Source organism: Bactrocera dorsalis, chromosome 2, assembly GCF_023373825.1.
Source record: "Bactrocera dorsalis isolate Fly_Bdor chromosome 2, ASM2337382v1, whole genome shotgun sequence".
NCBI classification, from domain to species: Eukaryota; Metazoa; Arthropoda; class Insecta; order Diptera; family Tephritidae; genus Bactrocera; species Bactrocera dorsalis.
The window spans coordinates 83,202,162-83,213,622 of NC_064304.1; the positions used below are offsets into that span (position 1 = coordinate 83,202,162).

General features: G+C 39.9%; 1 protein-coding gene across 1 annotated transcript; it reads left to right on the forward strand.

Annotated features, from left to right (window-relative positions):
• Nucleotides 1-4,101: 4,101 nt before the first annotated feature.
• On the forward strand, nucleotides 4,102-5,951 carry LOC105228563 (putative uncharacterized protein DDB_G0290521). Its single transcript, XM_011208441.4, has 7 exons — nucleotides 4,102-4,290; nucleotides 4,353-5,200; nucleotides 5,282-5,305; nucleotides 5,369-5,500; nucleotides 5,560-5,598; nucleotides 5,661-5,693; nucleotides 5,758-5,951. Exons 1-7 carry the CDS (start codon nucleotides 4,270-4,272, stop codon nucleotides 5,852-5,854), a joined length of 1,194 nt encoding a protein of 397 aa, XP_011206743.2. The 5' UTR covers nucleotides 4,102-4,269; the 3' UTR covers nucleotides 5,855-5,951.
• The last annotated feature ends 5,510 nt before the right edge of the window (nucleotides 5,952-11,461 follow it).

Sequence of the window (11,461 nt, forward strand, 5' to 3'; positions counted from 1 at the left end):
TAATTTTCCCGATGGTTTATTCTGCTTAGTGGAATGAAGCCTGAATACACTCTTCCAACTTTATATTATATCGAAATTATATCGTTACCATACTAGCGGTATTAGCGAAGATATTCTTCATATTTCTTAAATTATTAGGTCAGTTCGTAACTAAATTGTGCTGAAACAAAAATTCGGCATTCAAAAATCCATTTTTAGACATACTTAAGCATCAGTTGGTCGAACACTTTTGGTTATATAAGTAATAACTCCCGCAATTACGCAATTATCGAATCACCAAAGTGATTTCTGCACAAAAAAGCTTAATAGGCATGCATTCACAGCCAATATGCATTTCTCATCACTACCATAATTGTGCTCAATTAACATACATAGATCGTCAGCTAGTGGCACCATCTACACCATAACGGAGTGACATCTTAATCCCCTACATCGCCAACAACTAAGTAACTAACTAATCCAACGATCCGTCGCGCGCGCAATACGCCAAGTCATTACTAAGCCATTACCACCTGCATATGTCACTCAACGGCTCAACAGCAGCCGAAAATGGTGTGTCTAGCCTCCTTTCTGTCGCAAAGATTTGGTGTCAATTGCCATCAGCTCACTTACATACGCGACGTCCGCAAAACAACGGCTCGCTTGGCTGGCTGCCTGGCTGGCCGGTCACTCGCTGATGGGCTCTGCGCCGAATATGGCGAAACGTTTCAATTTACGCGCCAAGCGCGTAACCGTTTTTGGCGATCATCAGATCGTCAGTTCAAGTGTGAAACGTTGGTGCTGCACCGTCATCGTCACCGCCGATTTCACGCATTTATCGTGACAATCGCTACGGGTGAGACGCCGTAAAATTGCCTGCTGGGGCAAGGTGCGTTGCGCCCATGGATTTGCTGCCTATTTTCCACCATTTTTTGTTGTTGCAACTCGCGTTGTTGTGTCTCCTGTATGCCAAACGGACGCATGAAAGTATTGTTGACAGATTACCCAGAGGGTTAAGTGTCGCAGGCGTTCATCCAGAGACGTATGGACACACGCTGTGATGCTGTGATATATTGCTTTGAGGTTTAAGAGTTCAGTTGCGGCAGGTGGACAATTTCAAAAGTTTTAATTATTAATAAATTGTTTTTGCAATTAATTGGAGGGTGAGAATAGAACCAAGGAACTATTGTGTATGACACCTCCCGTTAGGGTTTCTTGGTAAAAAATTACTTTTTTGCGATTTTATTTCTTAGATATGAATTGAGTAATTTTTTTCGGATATTATGCACTTTTGATATTACACTTTTGAGAAGATAAAGTTACGGTGAACATCCCAAAGTGTTTTTTCTCAAGACCTTCTGGGGGAAGCTCTGTTATCCGTTTTTCTGCATGAAAAATTTCCCCTTATTGTCAAAAGTGTGCTCAATAATGTATAAAAGGTCCGAATAAAACCCCATTCAAACAAATCCAAGCGGTATTGAATCGCTAATTGTTGGTGATAATGCGTTCACCAAAAGTTTCGTTCAATAAATCGATTATTTCTGTTGGAGCCAATAGTTGCCCACATCATAATGCTCCAATTCAGGCCCGAAAAAATCGTTAATCATGGCTCTTCGCATTCCCCTTTGTCTGTAACAGTACGGCACTCTTCATTTTTGCAGAAATATGAATCGATGACACGCTGTAGCCATAAAACACATGAAACGTTATGATATTTTGTAAGCCCGCAAACCAAGAAGAGCTTCCGCAAAATTTTTCATAAAGTGAATGGACACAACTCCAATTTTGGTCACGTTGGCAGATGGACTCATTCGGGGTTTCTTCGATACTTTACCTCACAGAAGGAATAACGTCTTCATTTATACTCGAATTACCGAATCTGCTGAGCAATTATGTCGATGGAATACAGTAAGCAGCGGGCGGTGAGTACGCGCGCGTACCGAACCATTATTTTAGAATTTCACTATAAAATAGCAAAGCAGACTGTTTATAGATGAATTACTGTCAAAAAACACTAACCCCGTAAACCTTATTGAAAACCAAACTTTCAAAAAAAAATAGTTTGATTTTTCTACGTTACTTTAAAAAAAAGAAAAAGTTCTACTTAGTACTTAAAGTTCTACGAGGGCATAGTTTAGACTCTCTAGTACTCCTGCTTGATAAGGGCCTATATAACCTCACTTGCCATTCCCATACGTACAACACCATGTATATAGAGTTGCTTCATGGAGCGTTGTACTCCTATGTATATTTGGCATATACACACCTAGAGGTTTTTCTTTTTTTTTCTAGGAGTGTTTGGTTACACAACACACCTTTTGTATTTCATTTTGAATTTAAGGAGCTGCTCACAACAAAATATACATAACACATGTTACAAGATACACCGAACTGTCTATCAAAATTTGGGATTTTCACTTGTCAGTATGGACGCGTGTGTCCGGCATTTGCGTTAACTCCAAAGCGCCACGCTTGGTGTGTGTCTATAAAGCCACTAAATCAAAGCTTGACAAATTTGTATGACAGAGGTGTTTTAATTTTATTAATATTTTGACATTTTCAAATGTCAAACTTATAAATATGTATCGTAACACCAACATACCTGTAGCTTCGAATAACTTGTCAGTAACGATGTCGAAACAGCTATGCAATGGCGTCCCCATTACGGCCCTAGGAAGTAACCGACCGTGGCCTTATATGAAAACTTCGTGGGTTGCTGTCAACGCTGCTTGCACTAGTTCGATTAGTCGTTATTCATTTGATGGACTTTACTTAGTGTGCATTAGGGTCGTCGTTAATTAAAAAAAAATGTTGAGAAAAGTTATTACATAATATATAGAAACATATATGTATATAATATGTATATAGCACAATCCCCCACTGAACTGCTGTGACAAGGACTGGCTGGAAATGTTTAAGCTAGGAGGTATCTAGCTAAGATCTGAAATGATTCCAATTTTATAAAGCAGCTATAGCCACAAGTTAGGGAGATATACTCAGGACCGGGTTAGCGACGGTTGACAGAAAGCACTTTCAACCCAGACGAAACGATCCTGGAAACGAAAACCGCGAAAATTTGTGAATGCTCTCGAGTACCCCACAGCTAAAAGGGTCACGATGCATATTTTCTGTTACTAACAACGAAATCCATCGAACGAAGTGGTGGCGGGTAGACCACAAACATTGGATATGGAGATGGGTGAAGTCGAGTAGGATCCCATGGCTTCCTCGAGCGATGTGGAAAGTATTGAGATTCGAGAGAAGAATCTCAATATCTCAGTTTTCAATTTCGCATTGAAACAAGCAATGAGCCTATGGAAAACGAATGGAAATCAAACACAATCTGAAAATGTCAAAGAAGTCGAATATGACGGTTTTCATATTTTGTTAAGGAATAAATATATGCCAATGTTGTGAAAGAAAGTAATATCGTTCGTATTAAAGATTAGTTAGGTTATAAAAAACAAGTATATTTCTTCTAGTTCAAATATCCCACCCTAATATAATTTATACACGCTTTATGCCACGGTTACGTGACCACCATGGTTAAATATACTATATAACATGATACAACATAACATAGCATAACATAACATATGCACATAAATGTGTTTAAGCCTCGGCTAATAACAAAATCCGGATAGGCTCTTTTTGGTCATGTCGTCCAGGAGCCATGACATATATAATTTCAGTAGTTTTGTTTGTGCGTGTTTTTTCTATTCGCCGTCCAAGACGCTGGTTAATATCAGCAAACCCCCTTTGGCCTAATTTATCAAACAACAAACCGTTATTTGTAACACAAATGAAATAAAAACAAGCGCATCCAGTATCCGCCCCGCCCGCGTACGATCATGGAGCTAATGAAAACCATGAAATACCGTTAGATGGTCGCAGAAAAGTGTAACAAGCCCATATTTGTGGATGCGAGTTGGATGCGTGAAGCGATGTACATTGCTTCCTTGTGTGTTAGGATAAGGAAGCGACCGAACGTTTTTTGGTCTTCGGCATTTGTGGTTACACCAAATGGTTAAACAATGTATTAAGATCGACAGCAATGGGATTATTCACTTTGAGTTTTGAATGAATTGAGTTGATGGTTGGTATAAAAATAAATCACTTCGGTATTTCTGGCACATTCAACAGCGTTGCTTGGACAAGTGAAATTCATTGAAGGATTAATTGGAGACAGATAAAAGTCACTGATAATTTTTTAACTAAATCACAGTGGTCTACAATTTATAGTTAAACATTTTGTGAGCGTGTTTTTATTGGTAAAAAAAATATTCGAAAATGCGGTTAGCAACATTTTCAGTGAGTTCGAATAAGATTTATTGAAGTGTTTGCTTTTTTATTAACATCTAACGGTATTTTAGAGCATCTTTTCGCTGCTCTGTTTCTGGGTCAGTGGCTCGGCTGGGCAGTTGATCTTCGAAACCCCAAAGCACTTAACACATTTGCAGCCTCCGCAGTATGCACCGCAATATGCAACGCATCAGCAGCAACAGCAAAATCATATACAACCGCGTTCACCTTATGGCTTACCAACATCGCATATGATGCGCTCCCAACGTTCTCTGTACGGTGGCTGGGGGCCTGTTAGTGTTGGTCCTGTCAGCTATGGCAGCGTCGGTCCAGTTAGCTCGCTTGGCACTATTGGTATAACGAAAGAAGAGTTGCTAGCGCTGCTTGAAGCGTGGAAGGAGGTTGAAAAGCCAGCACCAGAGCCTGCACCCGAGCCAGAGCCTGAGCCAGAACCCGAACCTGAACCAGAGCCCGAACCAGAGCCAGAACCAGAGCCGGAACCTGAACCAGTGCCCGAGCCCGAGCCTGCACCAGAACCGGAAGAGCCAGCACCTGCACCACCAGCTGGTGCTAAACCACCACCACCCGGTGTGCCGCTAACTGTTTCTCTGCCAGCCTTCGTACCCATACAATTGTCTGCTATGTATACAGCTCCAGCACCACCGGCGCCACCAGCTGAAGGCGGTGGTGAGGCTGAAGCAGAACCAGAACCGGAACCAGAGCCAGAGCCAGAGCCAGAACCAGAGCCAGAACCTGAGCCAGAACCAGAGCCTGAACCTGAACCTGAAGAGGAACCCGAACCAGAACCTGTACCCGCACCGGTTTACGGCGGCTATGGACATGGTCATCATCGCTTTGTTTATCTTTCGCGTACACCGTTCAGGCGTGCAAAGCCGTTTGCAAGAAATCCATTTCTTCGGTAAGTTCGTTGCCGTCATAAACACCTATTTGCGTCATAAATCTCCAGTTTATTCTAAACCAAAATTATTGTATTTTCTAGTACGAATAAAGGTATTAAGCCCAGGTACGTTAGACTGTCTTCCCACTCTCCGTATTAATATTTGTAAATTCTTAATTATTTTGCCAGAACCTCAACAAAGTCAGGAGCACGAAAGTCTAAGAGCAGCGCTAAAAAGAATACTAAAGCAAAATCCAAAGCTTTGGCAAAGCCAAGAAACACTAAATTCCCAGCTATTCGCTTCCCTGTTTCAAATGCCAAGTAAAGCTAAAGAAACTTTATTTGTAAGATCTCTTCTCACTAATTTCACTTATTTGCAGACAATTCGCCTCCAACAACTTCATAGCGAACAAGCCAAGGTAAAACATAAAACTTTTTTATGAAAACTTTTAAAAACTTTTGCTTTATTTCTTTTTTGTAGAAACTTGCGACTACCACACCGCGTGCGACCAAGGTTGTAGCAAACCAACATAACGGTATTTCTAAAAGATTTTCTAATTATTTTTTAACTTTAACAGAAGCTTCACGGCCTTGCCACCACCACCATTCCTCGCTAACCCACCAGCTCCTTTGAAGTTAGTGCCATCCTCTGAATTATTAAGTAATTGGGCCTAGAGCTGTACTGGATCCTAAATACTAAGATATCAGTTAGACTCCTTTGATAAAATATTCCTTATTCAACTTCATAAATAAAACATATGTATACGAAACAATAAACTCTTTTCATTAAAGGAGGAACTCTATTAGTTTTAAAATAGTCGATGCCTGCAAATAATTATCTTTCATAATTCGGTTGTTTATTTATTTAGCTTACCTAAACTCAAGCAAATGATATTCAAAAAGAAAGGTGGGTTGATCTCAAGATAAAGAATTGTTTAACCAGCTAAAAACAAAACGATTTCTTACCCAGCTAGGCAACTTCTATCTCGTCTGTCACTGAAGATAGTGTATATCGATTCTAATATACATAGGTTCTGCATAAACTTATAGGCTTGATCAGGCTCGTACAAATCTTAACACCAAAGCTTCAGAAAGCTAACCTACTTATCTTTGTTTCTTACAGAATCGCGGTGATTTTAGTCTTAACCTATAGCAAATAACTTCAGTATCTGAAGTTCAGATACCGACATACTAGCGCCGTCTTTTGATCCAAGAAAACAGGCGAAACAAGATTTCTTAAGCTTCCAATATTTTGTTAGTTCTTATTCTGAGTTACAGACAGGATAACTTCTATGATATTCTCCTGGCGTAAGTATAAAGCCGAGCTTCCACTGTAAGTGCCCAATTATCACATCGAGGTGTCATTTATTTACCACATACTCGTATTCCAAATACATTGTCATAATCGAATTGAGATCAGTGTAATACTATGTTCCCACCAAAAACCGTAAGTGATTAGATTACATTTAATCTCTTCTCTATTCCAACCCGTTCTCACTGTCGTTTGAAGTTAGGATACATGCCGATTGGGCCTGTATCTGTATACTCTTTACTCTACTAATACTCTCCTCTCTTAGAAGGCAAGTGATATTTGAACCTTTGTGGAATAATGGAGCGTTACTTCACTGGAGAGGTCGGTAAGATGAAGCGATTTTAGTTATTCGCAACATTGCCTTATCTGCTCTTCAGCGAAAGACGTTAGAAAGGTTGCATGACTGCACCACTGCTATAGAACTACCGATTTATAAGTAATGGTAGAGCTTTGAAAAAGCTTTTTAGCTTAGTATAAGTGAAACCCACATTCAAAGTTTGATGGCGAGATACTAAAAACTATAACCGTATTGAGACACATGCGGCACCATCTCTGCTCCTAAGTACTTTGAGCTCGCTGTTGTGCAACACGAAATCTTCGGTCTAATAACCACACAGCTGTTCGTGCATCACCACTCTGCTGCGTGGAACTACACCTTTGCAGAGTCGACTGCGTTGTGCGTCTTTCTGCCATAAACCTAATTGAGACATTTTTATGCGCCGCTGGACTGGCCACAGCAACGCACTCGGCACAATCGTAAAATGGTCAAAAGGATTGCCAGTGTCGTTTAAAATGACGCGCGTAAAAGGAAGTTAGTGCAGATTTGTTATTTCCCAGAAATGAACCGCCAAGACGATGCGGCAGACGAAGACGATAACTTACATATGACTTATGCTGACTGCGGGCGCTTGCGCAACGCGGTGCGTATTGGCCACACGGTGGCGACAACAACGATGGTGACGATGATGCAGACGAGGTGTACAACAACTAAACTAAATTCATTTGTAATTCAATATTGTTCAACGACGGCAATTGCTGCCGCGCTTTCGTCGACTATTTTGCAATATTCGTTTTTTTCGCTCTGCTTTACGCCGGTGTTTTGTGGGCATGCGCGACACTCCATGTGACACTCAATTATGAGTTTGCAGCCCGCGAAACGCCACTGTCTACGCGCCGGCCATTTCTGCTTTTGTGCGACTTTTTCGGTTCATTTGTTGGTACCATGCTGCGTTGTCATAAATCAAAAAGCTCTTTACGCTGCGCCGCCAAACGCTCGGCTAAGGTGGCCATAAGAGAGTGCGTTCGCAGGCGAGCCTTCAGGTCGCTAGACGACAATGTGTAATGTAAATATTACACGTATATTTAGGTGTTCGCATGTAGATTGGTGCATAGTTGAGGTAGGTTTGTAATATTTGGGTCAAAATGCAGGTTACATTTTGTAATCACCCTTTTTGGTGCTTTTAATGTTCGGTCGCACAGGCAAACGCGCTTTTTGGAACAATAGTTCCCATGACTGGTGGTTCAAAGCGCACTTTGTTTCGCAGCTAAAGGGATAGTGATTATCGGCGAATCGTCGTTTGGATCAATTTTTGGATAATAATATTCAATTTTCCTTTTTTGGACACGCACTTTATGGTGGCAACTTTATTTTCGTAAGATTTATGCACAACCGAAAATTAAATTACTTTTAATGTAAAAAAATCAAATTCTTGTGCAGAATAAGTATTATAATCTTATATACCCAATACTATATCAGAGGACTTTATGTAATGTCTTGCATATATCCTTTATGTTTGATTGGGTTTCTTCTTACATATATAATATTTAGAAGGCAGCCCTGGCTGCAGTGTCTCACACCCAATATTTTAATTACATTTCCAGTTTAACTTTTAGCTTTGAAGCGCAGACTAAGCGTTTGGTAAAAACGACGAAGTGAAGTCGTATAAGCGAGGTAACCGTGCCGTTAGATTACGTAGTTTTCAAGTTGTTTAATTTCTTGTCAAGCTTCGATCGAGCTGAGGTCCTTCCAGGTTCCATTGTTATCGGTAGATGACAAGAACTATTGAAGGTAATATTAATATTTCTTTCACAAGAAGCCTAAACTATTAATATGTATGGGAATGAAAGATTAAATTTTCTTTGTCAGCAAGCAAATATTATCTAAGCTCTTTATGTTTTAGGTAATTGAAACCTAAATGTTGTTTTTATGTTTTAGTATTAGAAATTGGGAAAAATAAGAATAATTTGGATGGGCCGTGGGCTATCGCTAGTAATTATTGAAAGAGGATCTATGACGTCTGGTGCAGTAACAGAAGAGCTTCGCAATTTGTTGTACATTCTTTGTTGGACCTACTTTTTTGTATCGGATATATTCCCATCAAGCTTTATATTAAACATGAAGCCTTTCATTTTCTTTCCTTTTTGATCGGTCTGACTGTGTCTTGATATTAAAAATTTGATATTTAAACTCGCAGCACCAAGTTGAATCTACGCACCGCCCTCTTTTAGCTTAAGCAATCATCTGACTGAGTTGTAAAAACATGTACATGTATACATATGTGTCTCTCCAAGTCTACTTTCATGAGCGTGGCTCTGGAACTTTTATCTAGTTCACTCTTTGTGCTTTTGCTTTGATATTTCCATGTCAACATTTAAATGTCACATAAATTCCACGCGTGCGCACGCTTTGGTATGCCGTGATTACTGCCAAACATAGGCGTCCAGCTTCCAGTAGAAGGCGCAGTCACAGCAGCAGCAACAAGTGCACCAACAGCGCCCACTTGTTCACCAATTTCGAAGTTGGTTCGCTAAAATCAACGCAGTTGGTATTACCTTGACTGTCAACTTTTATAATTTTTTTCCATCATGCCACCTTAACTTTTTCCGTTTGGTGCTGCGCCTATTTCTTTTCGTTGTGAAGAGGAGTGATTTGGTTTGCGACAAAACGTTTGTCTAAGAAATGTGTGGTCGAGAGTTCCGGTGAGTATTAGCAGAACTTCATTATTCAGAGCCTCCAAAAAAGATTTAAATGTACCCACAGATAAGATTGGTCTAAAATAATGAAACCTCAATCGAGGTCGCCTATTTAAGGAGTAAGTTTTATGCCGAGGATCGTGAACAGTCAGCCTCCAGGGTCTTGAGGTTCTAAGTGCAGCAACGTCTCTTTTGCGACTTAGTCAAGTGAAGACGCTGCCAAGTGCATGTTTTTCTTAATGAGAATTATCACTAGCTTCTCTGAAGTATTATGTATATATTTCTAGTCTCTCTGTTTGTCTCTACATTTCAAGTTTCAAGTCGTTTTTCCTTGCTGTCGACACCAAATTAGAAAGAACTTTATTCATAATATTCATTGAATATTTTGCATGTAGGTGGAATCAAGGATGGTTTCGCTAATCGGATAATACCATTATGAAAGTTTAAGACCTGATCATCAAAGTGCTTTACTTAATCAAGTTTGAATTCTTAAGCGAAGTACGATATGGAATATCTGTACTTTTGCATCTAGGAAAGAACATAATTTCGTATGACTGGAATTTTGACACGGAATTTGAACTCATGGTTCTCAGCATGATAGTTAAGCACTCAACGTTCTCAGGCACATTGACTACCATGTGAACTGTCTCTTTGAATTAAGAGTAGTTTCTGTAAGTAAGTTAACTTTAGACTTGGACTCTAAGCAAAATATGTGGATATAGTCCTTTATATCATGGAAAACATTGAGCATTAAATTTGCAACATAAAGGCGATTTTTTTCTTATTTTGTCTCCTGTCCTTCCACTGTTATTTTACCGTTGCGGGAGAACCTGATTGTCTAACATTAATAAACTAAAATATGATGTGAAAACGGGTCCGGGAGAGATCCACTTTTTTCACAGCCTTCACTTTGCACAAGCTTAAATATAATAAACTCATATCAAATCTTCGCTATAGTCATGTTTTTTGTCTTTTTAAAAGTAACATATTTTCAAACAAGCGATTCTTGTACTATAACCTTATACCCTTAGCTTCCTTGTTTCGACCTCTAAGAAAGTCTGTAAATTTGGTGTCGTTGGCGCAAGTTTCGTCGTCGGCAAATAACTTTGTTCGATGGATTACTTGAAGGAATCTTTAAGAAACCTTTAGTAACATCGATCCTTCAAGGTAATAAAATCGATAATATGTGATTAGTTCCACATGTTGAAACAAGAAACATAAAATAAGTGGCGAAGCAAAAGTATGTAAATTACATGCGGAACAATAGTTCGTCTCATAAAATGCCTAATTCTGCGTACAAATAATTGTTGTTAGGTAATGGAAGACTGACGATAAAAAAGCTTTAAATTTTAGAATGCTAAAACAAAGCTACAAGATAGGTGTGGTGGCAATGTGGCAATAGACGGTGCGTACACTTTTATGAGGGTGCGGACCTCACTGGATAAAGTGACGAAAAGTAGCGAAAGATGCAAGAGAGAGTGAGAGAAAGAACGGTAGTGGAAGAGCGGAACAAAAGAACGCAATTACATTAATACAAGATAAAGTTTAAACAGAGAGTCGTAAAAAACTACAAATTTGCGCGAACAATAACAAATCGAAACACTACAGCCATGTACAAAGTACATAGTCATTAATCCCCGCGGAACGCTGCCAATAAAAGCAACAAACAAACGAGTGTAGCAAAAAGAACTTTGAGAAATGGCAACACACACGCTGCGACGTCGTAAAACCACAGCAGACATTGTTGAGACGCGCATTTCATTAACCTGTTGCCGTGGCGATGCCTCATGCCGCAGTCTCCGCCATGGCTGCTGCATATGCAACATCGAAATGAATGGTCAAAGCTTGTGCGGTGGTTGTAGGCGACCAGGCGCGGCCACTGTGCTCGCAAATTCCACAAATACTCGACTACCCGCTGACCACCACGACTGAAACAGCGACCATGATAATGTCCGTCAAAGGGCAACGCGTCCGGTTGCGATCATGATGAGCTCCAG